The sequence below is a fragment of the Salmo trutta genome, chromosome 20, assembly GCF_901001165.1.
Source record: "Salmo trutta chromosome 20, fSalTru1.1, whole genome shotgun sequence".
NCBI classification, from domain to species: Eukaryota; Metazoa; Chordata; class Actinopteri; order Salmoniformes; family Salmonidae; genus Salmo; species Salmo trutta.
In genome coordinates, this window is record NC_042976.1 from 54708462 (window position 1) to 54725610 (window position 17149).

At 44.2% G+C, this 17149-nt stretch overlaps 1 protein-coding gene across 9 annotated transcripts in view; it reads right to left on the minus strand.

Moving 5' to 3' along the window:
• Positions 1 to 17149, minus strand: part of mycbp2 (MYC binding protein 2) — a 347166-nt gene that overhangs the window by 4837 nt on the left and 325180 nt on the right. For all 9 annotated transcript variants that reach the window (XM_029703702.1, XM_029703697.1, XM_029703701.1 and 6 more), the window contains 2 exons: positions 16528 to 16635; positions 3018 to 3183 (listed from right to left, as the gene is read on the minus strand). In XM_029703702.1, the coding sequence (XP_029559562.1) occupies positions 3018 to 3183; positions 16528 to 16635 (274 nt within the window). The remainder of the gene's footprint in view (positions 1 to 3017; positions 3184 to 16527; positions 16636 to 17149) is intronic.

Sequence of the window (17149 nt, forward strand, 5' to 3'; positions counted from 1 at the left end):
AGGGATTAGATGACCTGGGCCTGGGTCATTGATAAGTCATTGTCTCAACGCAGCCTCATAGTGCTCTGAAAGGATCCAGGAACCCAAATGATTTGGGTGGATCTCATCCTCCTTATAAAACGTGTTTTGCTTCCAAAAGGTACTGAAATTGTCAACAAAAGTTACACCTACTGAGCTACAATAATCACGTAGCCAGTTGTGAAGAAAAATAATCCTGCTATAGCGTTCAAATAACACAATTCAGAGAGGACACAGGGCCAGATATGTTGGGTCTTTTATTAGTCTCTAACAGAGTCAGTCAGTCAACCAGTTTCAACTGTTCAGAGCTGCTCTTCATAATGCCATTAAAACCCACATGGACTACGATATAATGATGTCCATGTCCTGGTGTAGTACATTCAGGAGCAGCTTAGTAATGTCATTAAAACCCACATGGACTACAATTTAATGATGTCCATGTCCTGGTGTAGTACATTCGGGAGCAGCTTAGTAATGTCATTAAAACCCACATGGACCTCAATTTAATGATGTCCATGTCTTGGCGCAGTACATTCAGGAGCAGCTTAGTAATGTCATTAAAACCCACATGGACTACAATTTAATGATGTCCATGTCCTGGCGTAGTACATTCAGGAGCAGCTTAGTAATGTCATTAAAACCCACATGGACTACAATTTAATGATGTCCATGTCCTGGTGCAGTACATTCGGGAGCAGCTTAGTAATGTCATTAAAACCCACATGGACTACAATTTAATGATGTCCATGTCCTGGCGCAGTACATTCAGTGAGCAGCTTAGTAATGTCATTAAAACCCACATGGACTACAATTTAATGATGTCCATGTCCTGGCGTAGTACATTCAGGAGCAGCTTAGTAATGTCATTAAAACCCACATGGACTACAATTTAATGATGTCCATGTCCTGGCGCAGTACATTCGGGAGCAGCTTAGTAATGTCATTAAAACCCACATGGACTACAATTTAATGATGTCCATGTCCTGGCGCAGTACATTCAGGAGCAGCTTAGTAATGTCATTAAAACCCACATGGACTACAATTTAATGATGTCCATGTCCTGGCGCAGTACATTCAGTGAGCAGCTTAGTAATGTCATTAAAACCCACATGGACTACAATTTAATGATGTCCATGTCCTGGCGCAGTACATTCAGGAGCAGCTTAGTAATGTCATTAAAACCCACAAGGACTACAATTGAATGATGTCCATGTCCTGGCGCATTACATTCGGAAGCAGCTTAGTAATGTCATTTATTCAAGCTCCGGAATAGGACATTGTTTTTGCACCAGAAATGGTCAACATTTCTTACCGTGGAGCTGCCCAAAATCACGCTTGGCTGGTAAGACAAGGAAATCCACCCACTCCCACGCTTCACAGGATTCGGAGAACCCTTTAAGGACGGGCGAGAGGCAGGATAACTTGAGCCCGTTTCTCCCAACGCATGCCTCCGACAGATGGAGAAGCCCCGCTCGATCCAGAGCAGGGACAGAAAATTGCCGACGCCGACTTCGAAATCATAGGAGTCAGCACTGTGGCAGCAGACAAAGGTACCCTCAGCGACAAAGGTGCAGGAAGATCAGGCTCCAGGACAGTGAAACTATTCGTTGTTTGTATCTGCTCCGGGCCTCTCGCTTGGAAGTGTTTGCTATCAGAAGGGGGAGGAAAGGCAGGAGATGGCTCCCATGTCGAACGAACGTCTGAATACTTATGGCAATAAGGTATTTCTGTAGTTTTGTAAAAAAAGAAAATTCTACACACCTGTTTTCGCTTTGTCATTATGGGGTATTGTGTGTACATTGATGAGGAAAATGTTTATTTAATCAATTTTAGAATAAGGCTGTAACGTAACAAATTGTGGGGTCCGAATACTTTTCGATTGGTCGATTGGTCGAACTAGCAATGTATTTGACATTGCTAGTTCTGATATTGCTCGTTTTGATACAGTATGTCTTCATTTCTTGTTATTTTTTAAAACTTTTAGATTATGTGTGTATGCAGGTGGCTTAGCGGTTAAGAGCTTTGGGCCAGTAACCGAAAAGTCGCTGGTTCGAATCCCCAAGCCGGTAAGGTGGAAAAATCTGCCATTCTCCCCTTGAGCAAGGCAGTTAATAACAACCGCTCCCCTAGGAGCCGATGACGTGGACGTCCATTAAGGCAGCCCTCCGCACCTCTCTGATTTAGACGGGTTGGGTGTCCGAGCTGTCTGTTTGAACTACTGGCACACAGCTCGGACACCCATGCATACCCCACAAGTCATGCCACCAGAGGTCTCTTCACAGTCTCCAAGTCCAGAACAGACTATGGGAGGTGCACAGTACTACATAGAGCCATGACTACATGGAACTCTATTCCACATCAAGTAATTGATGCAAGCAGTAGAATCATATTTAAAAAACAGTTGAAATACACCTTATGGAACAGCGGGGACTGGGAAGCAAACATAGGCACAGACACATGCATACACACACACACACACACACACACACACACACACACACACAGATTTTGTACTGTAGATATGTGATAGTGGTGGAGTAGGGGCCTGAGGTTCACACAGTGTGTTGTGAAATCTGTGCATGTATTGTTTTTAAATTGTATAATCTGCCTAAATTTAGCTGGACCCGAGGAATAGTAGCTGCTAATGGGGATCCATAATAAATACAGATACAAATGCGCAAGACACATTTTTGTTGAATGCAGTCAGTTGTGCAACTGACTAGGTATCCCCTTTCCCTATTGTTATTGTAATGCCTGATATTGCTGCATTGTTAGAGCTAGAAACACAAACATTTCACTGCAACTGCGATAACATCTGCAAAACTGTGTATGCAACCAATAAACTTCGATTGTTTTAGAATTTAATATTTTAGTATATTGTTCACTGAAATACAATCCCAAAAAAGTGTGCATGTCAGTAGTCAAGTTTTCAAGATGGAGCACTTTCAGTACAAAGCAAAAACTTCCATGATTATGCATTATGCACAGTAAGTCTGTACCTGCAGGACAGTGAGGTAGCTCCTCCTTGGGCACGCTGGTCATCCTCTGGAAGTCATCGTGGCAGGCGTTACAGAAGTGAGTGGTGCCGAAGCAGAAGAAAACAGCCACCGAGCAGCAGTACCGGCATTTGTACTCCAGAAAGTCTGTCCCGTGCTTGGAACACATCTGCAGATGGAACATGGATGTGTTATACTACATTGGGAAAGGATGATCAATGGAAACAGGATGCATTCGGAAAATATTCAGAACCCTTGACTTTTTCCACATTTTGTTACGTCAAAGCCTTATTCTGAAATGGATTCAATTGTTTGTTTCATCATCAATCTACACGGAATACCCCATAATGACAAAGCGAAAACAAGCTTAGAATTTTTCTTATTTATTAAAAATAAAAAACTGAAATATCAGATTTACAGTGCATTCGGAAAATATTTAGCCCCCTCAACTTTTTCCACATTTTGTTACGTTACAGCTTTATTCTAAAATGGATTAAATAAAAACATTGTTCTTTATAAATCTACACATAATACACCATAATGATAAAGCGACAACAGGTTTTTAGACATTTTTGCAACTTTATAAAAAATTAAGAACTGAAATACTTTTTCTTGCCACTGTATATAAATAAGGTATGTGAACCCTTTGGAATTTTTTTTTTAATCTTTATTTTAACAGGGAAAACAGACTGAGACCTGGATCTCTTTTACGGCTGTGCCCTGTGTAAACATGTTGACATATACAGTTTTAGGCATACAGACAAGAACATTTCAAACATACAAAACAAAGACACAATTCAACAGAAACAATCACAGATAACGTCATATTGATCCTCCATAACATTTTTAAAATGGGCAAGGGACACCAGAGTGTCTAACTTAAGTTGGATCTGCAGTTTGTTCCATAAATAAGGCGCAAAGGAACTAAAGGCAGTCCTACCCAACTCTGTGGAGACCGCAGGAGTCTCTAATGTAATCCACATCTGTGATCTGGTTTTAAAATTTGTATATCTAGTGGAAATTAATGATGATATATATGGAGGTAGTTTTAAAAGAAGCGCTTTATAAATAAACAAGAGAGCATGTTGCTCTCGCCTCACAGATAGAGAGGCCCAACCCATATGTTGATAAAGGATACAGTGATGAGTTTTGTAACTATCACCCGTGATAAACCTGAGTACACAATGGTAAATAGCATCCAGTGGTTTTAATGTGTTTGCCGATGCATGCATATAGATAATATCACCATAATCTAAAACGGACATAAAAGTAGTCTGCACAATTTGTTTTCTATTTACAAAGGACAGACAAGCCCTGTTTCTATAAAGGAACCCTATCTTGAATTTGAGCTTTTTTCTCAATTCAGTAACATGTTTTTTAAAAGAAAGCCTATCATCTAACCATACCCCTAAATATTTATATGCAGAGACCTGTTTGATTTGAGTACCATCCAAGCTAGTGATTACAAAAGTGTTTCTAACTGAGAGTTTAGACCTAGAAAAAAACATGACATTTGTTTTCTTAGCGTTTAAAACAAGTTTAAGCTGTAAAAGAGACTCCTGTAGTATCCTAAAATCAGACTCCAACTGCATTAAAGCTTGGTCCGTTGTTGGAGCAATAGAGTACATCATCTGCATATAAATGGAATTTACAATATCTGACATCACCAATGTTGTTTATATAAAGTGAGAACAATAGTGGGCCAATTATTGAACCCTGAGGGACCCCTTTAAGTAACTGTAAGGAGTCAGACTTGACCCCGTCGACCATGACGGCCTGAGTTCTATCTTTAAGATAGTCATAAAACCATCGGCAGGCATCCGTGCCCACTCCTATAGATGACAGCTTACTCAAAAGGATAGCATGGTCTACAGTGTCAAAAGCTTTTGACAAATCTACAAACGCAGCACAGTGCTTTCTATCATCTAAGGCATTTGCAATATCATTTACAACAAGCATAGTGGCCGATGTGGTACTGTGTTTAGATCTAAAACCAGATAGATTGGTGCTAAGAATACTGTTAGCAGAAAGAAAAGACTGTAACTGTTTGTTGACTATAGATTCTAGGATCTTTGCCAGACAAGGGAGCCTAGAGATTGGTCGATAGTTATCCAAATCACTACCGTCACCTCCCTTATGTAATGGCAGAACAAAAGCTGGATCTCTAAATAATTTGGTCAAAAAATTAGGTCTGATCTTCATCTAAGTCACAACAGACAAACACAGTCTGCTTATACTAATAAAACACAAATTACTGTATTTTGGTCTATATTGAATACATCATTTAAACATTCACAGTGTAGGTTGGGAAAAGTATGTGAACCCCTAGGATAATGACCTCTCCAAAAGCTAATTGAAGCCAGGAGTAAGCTAACCTGGAGTCCAATCAATGAGATGAGATTGGAGATGTTGGCGAGAGCTGCCCTTTAAAAAAAAACTCACATAATTTGAGTTTGCTATTCACAAGAAGCATTGCCTAAAGTGAACCATGCCTCAAAAAAAAGTTCTCAGAAGACCCAAGATTAAGAATTGTTGACTTGCATAAAGCTGGAGAAGGGTTACAAAGTATCAGTCCACGGTAAAAGAAAATGTCTATAAAATGTAGAAAGTTCAGCACTGTTGCTACTCTCCCTAGGAGTGGCCATCCTGCAAAGATGACTGCAAGAGCACAATGAGGTTAAGAAGAATCTTAGAGTGTCAGCTAAAGACTTACAGAAATCTCTGGAACATGTTAACCTCTCTGGGGTAGGGGACAGTATTTTGACATCCGGATGAAAAGCGTGCCCAAAGAAAACTGCATGTTACTCAGGCCCAGAAGCTAGGATATGCATATAATTGGTAGATTTGGATAGAAAACACTCTAAAGTTTCTAAAACTGTTAAAATAATGTCTGAGTATAACAGAACTGATTTGGCAGGCAAAACCCAGAGGAAAAAATTGAGGTCATAGGATTTTCCAATGGTTTTCTATGTGATACCCTTATTATTTGGAACCTGGTTGCAGTTCGAATTGCTTCCACTAGATGTCAACAGTCTTTAGAAATTGTTCGATGTTTTTCTTTTGAGAAATGAATAAGTAGTCCTATTCATTGTAAGTGTCACTCCAGGTGGATTCTACTGTTTTGGTGCGCGTAAACAGGACCCCGCTCCATGTTGTTTTTATCCGGTATAAGAAACAGTTCATTCCGTCATAAATTGTATTGATTATTTACGTTTTAGGGTACCTGAGGTTGGATTAGAAACATTCACAGTGGTGCAAACATTCACATTCTTTGAAATGTTTGCACCAAGTTTACAGGTAACTTATTAGATACTTTGTAGGCATGTTGGGCGAGTTGAAACCGGTGTATTTCTGAATCAAATGCGCCAAATAAATTGACATTTTTGGGACATAAAGAAGGACATTATCGAACAAAAGGACCATTTGTGATGTAGCTGGGACATTTTGGAGTGCCAACAGAAGAATATCTTCAAAGGTAAGGCATTCATTATATCGCTATTTCTGACTTTTGTGGCGCACCTGCTTGGTTGAAATATGTTTTGCATGCTTTTGTATGCGGGGCGCTGTCCTCAGATAATCGCATGGTGTGCTTTCGCCGTAAAGCCTTTTTGAAATCTGACACAGCGGCTGGATTAACAAGAAGTTAAGCTTTATTTTGATGTTTAACATATATTTTCAAGAATGTTAAATATTTGAATTTAGTATTTCGCGCTCTGCAATTTCACCGGATGTTGGCCAGGTGGGACGCTACCGTCCAACTTGCCCGTAAGAAGTTAACATCTCTGTTGACAAGTCTACGATATGTAAAACACTAAACAAGAATGGTGTTCATGGGAGGACACCACAGAAGAAGCCACTGCTGTCCAAAAACAACATGGCTGCACATCTGAACTGGCAAACTATGATGTGGACAGATGAAACTAAAGTTGAGTTGTTTGGAAGGCACAGCACACAAACATCAAAACCTCATCCCAACTGTAAAGTATGGTGGAGGGAGCATCATGGTTTGGAGCTGCTTTGCTGTCTCAGGGCCTGGACAGCTTGCTATCATTGATGGAAAAATGAATTCCCAAGTTTATCAAGACATTTTGCAGGAGAATGTAAGGCTATCTGTCCGCCAATTGAAGCTCAACAGAAGTTGGGTGATGCAACAGGACAGTAGTTCCCAACGTTGTATAGTCCCCGTACCCCTTCAAACATTCAACCTCCAGCTGCGTACCCCCTCTAGCACCAGGGACAGTTCACTTTCAAATCTTGTTTTTTTTGCCATCATTTGTTAAAACATAAGAATGCGTGTGAGTTTTCACAAGTAGGCTCATGGGAAGTGACAAAGAGCTCTTATAGGACCAGGGCACAAATAATAATAATCAATAATTTTGCTCTTTATTTAGCCATCTTACATTTAAAACCTTATTTTTTCATCGGATATTGTGAATAACTCACCACAGGTTAATGAAAAGGGTGTGATTGAAAGGATGCACATAACTCTGCAATGTTGGGTTGTATTGGAGAGAGTCTCAGTCTTAAATCATTTTCTACACACAGTCTGTGCCTGTATTTAGTTTTCATGCTAGTGAGGGTCAAGAACCCACTCTCACATAGGTACGTGGCTGCAAAGGGCATCAGTGTCTTAACAGCGCGATTTTCCAAGGCAGGATACTCTGAGCGCAGCGCAATCCAGAAATCTGGCAGTGGTTTGAGATTAAATTCAATTTTCACAGAACCGATAGTCGCAATTTCGATGAGGCTCTCTTGTTTAGATATTGGTAAGTAGACTGGAGGCAGGGCATGAAAGCGATAACGAATCCAGTTGTTTATGTCATCCGTTTCAGGAAGGTACCTGCGTAATTGCACGCCCAACTCACTAAGGTGCTTCATTATATCACATTTGACATTGTCCGTAAGCTTGAGTTCATTTGCACACAAAAAAATCATACAATGATGGAAAGACCTGTGCGTTGTCCTTGTTAATGCAGACAGAGAAGAGCGCCAACTTCTTAATCATAGCCTCAATTTTGTCCCGCACATTAAATAAAGTTGAGGAGAGTCCCTATAATCCTAGATTCAGATCATTCAGGCGAGATAAAGCATCACCCAGATAGGCCAGTTGTGTGAGAAACTCGTCATCATGCAACCGGTCGGACAAGTGAAAATGGTCAGTAAAGAAAACTTTAAGCTCATCTCTCAATTTGCCCCTTGATAACCATGCACTTCTGCATGTTGTAAAAGTGTTACAAGGTTGCTGCCCATTTCATTGCATAGTGCAGAAAATACACGAGAGTTCATGGGCCTTGGTTAACGAAGTTAACCATTTTCACTGTAGTGTCCAAAACGTCTTTCAAGCTTTTCAGGCATTCCCTTGGCAGCAAGAGCCTCTTGGTGGACGCTGCAGTGTACCCAAGTGATGTCGGGAGCAACTGCTTGCACGCGCGTTACCACTCCACTAGGTCTCCGTCATGGCTTTTGCACCATCAGTACAGATACCAACACATCTTGACCACCAAAGTCCATTTGATGTCACAAAGCTGTTCAGTACTTTAAAAATACCCTCTCGTTGTCCTGGTTTCCAGTGGTTTGCAGAAGAGGATGTCTTCCTTAATTGACCATTTATGAGGACATTTTATGAATTGTTCAGCAGTCTTATGGCTTGGGGGTAGAAGCTGTTGAGGAACCTTTTGGTCCCAGACTTGGCGCTCTGGTATTTCTTGCCGTGCGGTAGCAGAGAAAACAGTCTACAACTTGGGTGACTGGAGTCTCTGACAATTTTATGGGCTTTCCTCTGACACCGCCTATTATATAGGTCCTGGATGGCAGGAAGCTTGGTCCCAGTGATGTACTGGGCCGTTCGCACTACCCTCTGTAGGGCCTTAAGGTCAAATGCCGAGCAGTTGCCATACCAGGTGGTGATGCAACCGGTCAGGATGCTCTCGTGGTGCAGCTGTAGAACCTTTTGAGGATCTGGGGACCCATGTCAAATCGTTTCAGTCTCCTGAGGAGGAAAAGGTTTTGTCGTGCCCTCTTCACGACTGTCTTGGTATGTTTGGACCATGATAGTTTGTTGGTGATGTGGACACCAAGGAACTTGAAACTCTCAACTCGCTCCACTACAGCCCCGTCGATGTTAATGGTGGCCTGTTCGGTCTTTTCCTGTAGTCCACGATCAACTCCTTAGTCTTGCTCACATTGAGGGAGAGGTTGTTGTCCTGGCACCACACTGCCAGTTCTCTGGCCTCCTCCCTATAGGCTGTCTCATAGTTGTCGGTGATCAGGCCTACCACTTATGTCGTCAGCAAACTTAATGACGGTGTTGGAGTTGTTTTCTGGCCACGCAGTTGTGGGTGAACAGGGAATACAGGAGGGGACTAACTACCCACCTCTGAGGGGCCCCAGTGTTAACTACACTTGCCACCTGGGGGCGGTCCGTCAGGAAGTCCAGGATCCAGTTGCAGAGGGAGATGTTTAGTCCCAGAGTCCTTAGCTTAGTGATGAGCTTCGTGGGCACAATGGTATTGAACGCTGAGCTGTAGTCAATGAACAGCATTCTCACATAGTGTGGAGTGCGATTGAGATTGCATCATCTGTGGATCTGTTGGGACGGTATGTGAATAGGAGTGGGTCTAGGGTGTCCGGGAGGATGCTGTTGATGTGAGCCATGACCAGCCTTTCAAAGCACTTTATGGCTACTGACGTGAGTGCCACGGGGCGGTAATCGTTTAGGCAGGTTATTTTCGCTTCCTTGGGCACAGGGACTATGGAGGTCTGCTTGAAACATGTAGGCATTACAGACTCTGTCTGGGAGAGATTGAAAATGTCAGTGAATGCACTTGACAGTTGGTCCGGGCATGCTTTGAGTACATGTCCTGGTAATCAGTCTGGCCCAGCGGCTTTGTGAATGTTGACCTGTTTAAAGGTTTTGCTCACATCGGCTACCGAGAGAGCTATCACACAGTCATCCAGAACAGCTGGTGCTCTCGTGAATGCTTCTGTGTTGCTTGCCTCGAAGCGAGCATAAAAGGCATTTAGCTCATCGCGTCACTGGGCAGCTCGCATCTGGGTTTCCCTTTGTAGTCCATAATAGGTTTCAAGCCCTGACACATCCGACGAGCGTTAGAGCCTGTGTAGTAGGATTCAATCTTAATCCTGTATTGACGCTTTGCTTGTTTGATGTTCGTCTGAGGGCATAGCCTGTAACCCATGACTTCTGGTTGGGATATGTACGTACAGTCACTGTGGGGACGACATCATCGATGCACTTATTGATGAAGCGGATGACTGAGGTGTATTCCTCAATGCCATTGGATGAATCCCGTAACATATTCCAGTCTGTGCTACCAAAACAGTCCTGTAGTGTAGCGTCATCTGACCACTTCCGTATTGAGCGAGTCACTGGTACTTCCTGCTTTAGTTTTTGCTTGTAAGCAGGAATCAGGAGGATAGAATTATGGTCAGATTTGCCAAATGGAGGGCAGGGGAGAGATTTGTATGCATCTCTGTGTGTGGAGTAAAGGTCGTCTTGGATGTTTTTCCCCCTGGTTGCACATCTGACATGCTGGTAAAAATGTGGTAAAACTGATTTAAGTTTGCCTGCATTAAAGTCCCCGGCCACTAGGAGCGCCGCTTCTCGGTGAGGATTTTCTTGTATGCTTATGGCCTTATAGAGTTGGTTGAGAGCGGTCTTAGTGCCAGCTTCACTTTGTGGTGGTAGATAGACAGCTGCGAATAATACAAATGAGAACTCTTGGTAGATAGTGTGGTCTACAGCTTATCATGAGGTACTCTACCTCAGGTGAGTAATACCTCAAGACTTTTTTAATATTAGACATCGCGCACCAGCTGTTATTGACAAAAAGACACACCCCCACCCCTCGTCTTACCAAAAGTAGCGTCTCTGTTCTGCCGGTGCATGGAAAATCCCGCTAGCTCTATATTGTCCTTATCTTCGTTCAGCCACGTCTCGGTGAAACATAAGATGTTACAGTTTTTAATGGCCTGTTGGTAGGATAATCATAATCGTAGGTCATCAATTTTATTTTCCAATGATAGCACGTTAGCAAGAAGAATTGAAGGCAATGGGAGTTTACTCGCTCGCCTCAGGATTTTCAGAAGGGTGCCCCGATCTGCGGCCTCTTTTCCGTCTTTTCTTCATGCAAAAGGCGTGGATCTGGGCCTGTTCCAGTGAAAGCAGGATATTCTTCTCGTCGGACTCTCCAGTCCGCGGTGAGTAATCGCTTTTCTGATGTCCAGAAGTTCTTTTCAGGCATAAGAGACAGTAGCAGCAACATTATGTACACAATAAGTAAAAAAATATGTTAATTTGCCAGAATTGTACATAATTATGACATAACATTGAAGGTTGTACAATGTAACAGCAATATTTAGACTTAGGGATGCCAACCGTTAGATTCCGTATTTCACTGAAATAATAAACGTTTTGTTTTTACATTTAAGTCTTATCCAGAGCGACTTACAAATTGGTGCATTCACCTTATGATATCCAGTGGAACAACCACTTTACAATAGTGCATCTAAATCTTTTAGGGGGGGTTAGAAGGATTACTTTATCCTATCCCAGGTATTCCTTAAAGAGGTGGGGTTTCAGGTGTCTCCGGAAGGTGGTGATTGACTCCGCTGTCCTGGCGTCGTGAGGGAGCTTGTTCCACCATTGGGGTGCCAGAGCAGCGAACAGTTTTGACTGGGCTGAGCGGGAACTGTGCTTCCTCAGAGGTAAGGGGTGGATGAACGCAGTGCCCTTGTTTGGGTGTAGGGCCTGATCAGAGCCTGAAGGTACGGAGGTGCCGTTCCCCTCACAGCTCCGTAGGCAAGCACCATGGTCTTGTAGCGGATGCGAGCTTCAACTGGAAGCCAGTGGAGAGAGCGGAGGAGCGGGGTGACGTGAGAGAACTTGGGAAGGTTGAACACCAGACGGGCTGCGGCGTTCTGGATGAGTTGTAGGGGTTTAATGGCACAGGCAGGGAGCCCAGCCAACAGCGAGTTGCAGTAATCCAGACGGGAGATGACAAGTGCCTGGATTAGGACCTGCGCCGCTTCCTGTGTGAGGCAGGGTCGTACTCTGCGAATGTTGTAGAGCATGAACCTACAGGAACGGGTCACCGCCTTGATGTTAGTGGAGAACGACAGGGTGTTGTCCAGGGTCACGCCAAGGTTCTTAGCACTCTGGGAGGAGGACACAAGGGAGTTGTCAACTGTGATGGCGAGATCATGGAACGGGCAGTCCTTCCCCGGGAGGAAGAGCAGCTCCGTCTTGCCGAGGTTCAGCTTGAGGTGGTGATCCGTCATCCACACTGATATGTCTGCCAGACATGCAGAGACGCGATTCGCCACCTGGTTATCAGAAGGGGGAAAGGAGAAGATTAATTGTGTGTCGTCTGCATAGCAATGATAGGAGAGATCATGTGAGGATATGACAGAGCCAAGTGACTTGGTGTATAGTGAGAATAGGAGAGGGCCTAGAACAGAGCCCTGGGGGACACCAGTGGTGAGAGCACGTGGTGCGGAGCCAGATTCTCGCCACGCCACCTGGTAGGAGCGACCTGTCAGGTAGGACGCAATCCAAACGTGGGCCGCGCCGGAGATGCCCAGCTCGGAGAGGGTGGAGAGGAGGATCTGATGGTTCACAGTATCAAAGGCAGCAGATAGGTCTAGAAGGATGAGAGCAGAGGAGAGAGAGTTAGCTTTAGCAGTGCGGAGAGCCTCCGTGACACAGAGAAGAGCAGTCTCAGTTGAATGCCCAGTCTTGAAACCTGACTGATTAGGATCAAGAAGGTCATTCTGAGAGAGATAGCAGGAGAGCTGGCCAAGGACGGCACGTGCAAGAGTTTTGGAGAGAAAAGAAAGAAGGGATACTGGTCTGTAGTTGTTGACATCGGAGGGATCGAGTGTAGGTTTTTTCAGAAGGGGTACAACTCTCGCTCTCTTGAAGACGGAAGGGACGTAGCCAGTGGTCAAGGATGAGTTGATGAGCGAGGTGAGGTAGGGGAGAAGGTCTCCAGAAATGGTCTGGAGAAGAGAGGAGGGGATAGGGTCAAGTGGGCAGGTTGTTGGGCGGCCGGCCGTCACAAGACGCGAGATTTCATCTGGAGAGAGAGGGGAGAAAGAGGTCAAAGCACAGGGTAGGGCAGTGTGAGCAGGACCAGCGGTGTCGTTTGACTTAGCAAACGAGGATCGGATGTCGTCAACCTTCTTTTCAAAATGGTTGACGAAGTCATCCGCAGAGAGGGAGGAGGGGGGGGAGGGGGAGGAGGATTCAGGAGGGAGGAGAAGGTAGCAAAGAGCTTCCTAGGGTTAGAGGCAGATGCTTGGAATTTAGAGTGGTAGAAAGTGGCTTTAGCAGCAGAGACAGAAGAGGAAAATGTAGAGAGGAGGGAGTGAAAGGATGCCAGGTCCGCAGGGAGGCGAGTTTTCCTCCATTTCCGCTCGGCTGCCTGGAGCCCTGTTCTGTGAGCTCGCAGTGAGTCGTCGAGCCACGGAGCAGGAGGGGAGGACCGAGCCGGCCTGGAGGATAGGGGACAGAGAAAATCAAAGGATGCAGAAAGGGAGGAGAGGAGGGTTGAGGAGGCAGAATCAGGAGATAGGTTGGAGAAGGTTTGAGCAGAGGGAAGAGATGATAGGATGGAAGAGGAGAGAGTAGCGGGAGAGAGAGAGCGAAGGTTGGGACGGCGCAATACCATCCGAGTAGGGGCAGAGTGAGAAGTGTTGGATGAGAGCGAGAGGGAAAAGGATACAAGGTAGTGGTCGGAGACTTGGAGGGGAGTTGCAATGAGATTAGTGGAACAACAGCATCTAGTAAAGATGAGGTCAAGCGTATTGCCTGCCTTGTGAGTAGGGGGGGAAGGTGAGAGGGTGAGGTCAAAAGAGGAGAGGAGTGGAAAGAAGGAGGCAGAGAGGAATGAGTCAAAGGTAGACGTGGGGAGGTTAAAGTCACCCAGAACTGTGAGAGGTGAGCCATCCTCAGGAAAGGAACTTATCAAGGCGTCAAGCTCATTGATGAACTCTCCAAGGGAACCTGGAGGGCGATAAATGATAAGGATGTTAAGCTTGAAAGGGCTGGTAACTGTGACAGCATGGAATTCAAATGAGGAGATAGACAGATGGGTCAGGGGAGAAAGAGAGAATGTCCACTTGGGAGAGATGAGGATTCCAGTGCCACCACCCCGCTGGCTCGATGCTCTAGGGGTATGCGAGAACACGTGGGCAGACGAGGAGAGAGCAGTGGGAGTAGCAGTGTTATCTGTGGTAATCCATGTTTCCGTCAGTGCCAGGAAGTCTAGGGACTGGAGGGTAGCATAGGCTGAGATGAACTCTGCCTTGTTGGCCGCAGACCGGCAGTTCCAGAGGCTGCCGGAGACCTGGAACTCCATGTGGGTCGTGCGCGCTGGGACCACCAGGTTAGAGTGGCAGCGGCCACGCGGTGTGAAGCGTTTGTATGGCCTGTGCAGAGGGGAGAGAACAGGGATAGACAGACACATAGTTGACAAGCTACAGAAGAGGCTACGCTAATGCAAAGGAGATTGGAATGACAAGTGGACTACACGTCTCGAATGTTCAGAAAGTTAAGCTTACGTTGCAAAAATCTTATTGACTAAAATGACGAAAATGAAACAGTACTGCTGGCTGGTGGAGTAGGCTAGCTAGCAGTGGCTGCGTTGTTGACTTTGTTTGAACGTGTAGCTGGCTAGGTAACCTCGATAGTTTCAGTACTACACCTTGTCATGATACAAAAGCAACTTTGTAGCTAGCTAACATAACACTAATCAAGACGTTCCTTTGTAATGTATTTAGTTTCTACAATGCTGCTCGTCGGTAATAGTTGGCTAGGTTTGGAAAAATGGCGTCGCGGGGGACGGAAATAGCTGGCTAGCTAACCTCGATAATTACTAAACTACACAATTATCAAGCTATGACAAAGACAACTATGTAGCTAGCTAGCTAACACTGCACTAGTCAAATCGTTCCGTTGTAATGTATTAGTATCTACAGCGCTGCTAGTCGGTAACGGTTGGCTAGCTAGCAGTGGGTTTGATGACTAGGTGTGTTGACTAAGTCTGGAGTCTGGACAAGGCGTCGCGGCTGGCTAGCTAACCTCGATAATTACTCTAAACTACACAATTATCTTAGATACAAAGACAGCAAAGACAACTATGTAGCGAGCTAACTAACACTAACACTACACTAATCAAGTCGTTCCGTTGTAATGTAATAGTTTCTACAGTGCTGCTAGTCGGTAGAAGTTGGCTAGTTGGCTAGCTAGCAGTGTTGACTAGCTAGCTAGCAGTGTTGACTACGTTAGGAGGACGAAAAATAGCTAGCCTCGATAATTACTCTAATTACTCTAAACTACACAATTATCTTTGATACAAAGACGGCTATGTAGCTAGCTAAGAAAAATTGCTCAGATCAAACAAACCAAACCGTTGTAATGTAATGAAGTGTAATATTACCTGTGGAGCGGAGCGAAGTGCGACTGCTCGCTCCAAACCGGAACCGGTAGAAATGATAGGTTCCGGATTTTACCATATTAATGTCCAAAGGCTCGTATTTCTGTGTGTCATTATGTTATAATTAAGTCTATGATTTGATATTTGATAGAGCAGTCTGACTGAGCGGTGGTAGGCAGCAGCAGGCTCGTAAGCATTCATTCAAACAGCACTTTTGTGCGTTTGCCAACAGCTCTTCGCTGTGCTTCAAGCATTGAGCTGTTTATGACTTCAAGCCTATCAACTCCCGAGATTAGGCTGGTGTAACCGATGTGAAATGGCTAGCTAGTTAGCGGGGTGCGCGTTTCAATCGGTGACGTCACTCGCTCTGATACCTTGAAGTAGTTGTTCCCCTTGCTCTGCAAGGGCCGCGGCTTTGTGGAGCGATGGGTAACGATGCTTCGAGGGTGGCTGTTGTCGATGTGTTCCTGGTTCAAGCCCAGGTAGGGGCGAGGAGAGGGACGGAAGCTATACTGTTACACTGGCAATACTAAAGTGCCTATAAGAACATCTAATTGTCAAAGGTATATGAAATACAAATGGTGTAGAGAGGAATAGTCCTATAATTCCTATAATAACTACAACCTAAAACTTCTTACTTGGGAATATTGAAGACTCATGTTAAAAGGAACCACCAGCTTTCATATGTTCTCATGTTCTGAGCAAGGAACTTAAACGTTAGCTTTTTTACATGGCACATATTGCACTTTTACTTTCTACTCCAACACTTTGTTTTTGCATTATTTAAACCAAATGGAACATGTTTCATTATTTATTTGAGGCTAAATTGATTTTATTAATGTATTATATTAAGTTAAAATAAAAGTGTTCTTTCAGTATTGCTGTAATTGGCATTATTACAAATAAATACATTTGTATTTTTTTTTAAATCGTACGATTAATCGGTATCGGCTTTTTTGGTCCTCCAATAAACCAAAACGTGCACCCCCTGGGGTCCTGAGGAATGAGTTTGGGAAACGCTGCCCAAAGGCCTTCTCTGGACCTTTCCCTCCACCCACCTGTGCCCTGGACACATCTGAGCATGCTCCACAGATCAACTCGCTGGAGTCGTAGTCGTCTCCCTTTCCTGCCTCCGCGTCACAGCGCGCCTCTCCCCCAAAGTACGCCTGCAACAAAGGAAGGAAGGGAAAGGGTCAGGGGATAAGCCTCCCAAATAAGTTTATTAGAGACAAGTGAAACTGACTGACAGACATCTGTGAAAGATATTACTTCCAAAACATTCCATGTAGGGAAAATGTATGCCTGTTGCTACTGTGTTCCCAAAGGTTTAGCTCACTATTTAAGTTTTCGTAATTTTTTTTAATTCACACGACAACACTCTTGCTAAATCGACAATAAGTTCAATCTTAAAAAAATCCCTATAAGGAAAACATCCATTCTATGGTCCCGCTTTAAACGACGTGCAGCTTATAAAGGCTTAACAAAGCCTTCATAAACACTACATAAATGTGTAACAAATCATATATAACTGTATGTCATTCTTTATAAAGGTTTTATAAATGTGGCATAACTGTGACATAACCACCAATGCCAAATGTGACATAACCCGAGCGAAGCAGCGGTCTAAGGCACTGCATTGGAGTGCTTGAGGCATCACTACCAACCCGGGTTCGATCCTGG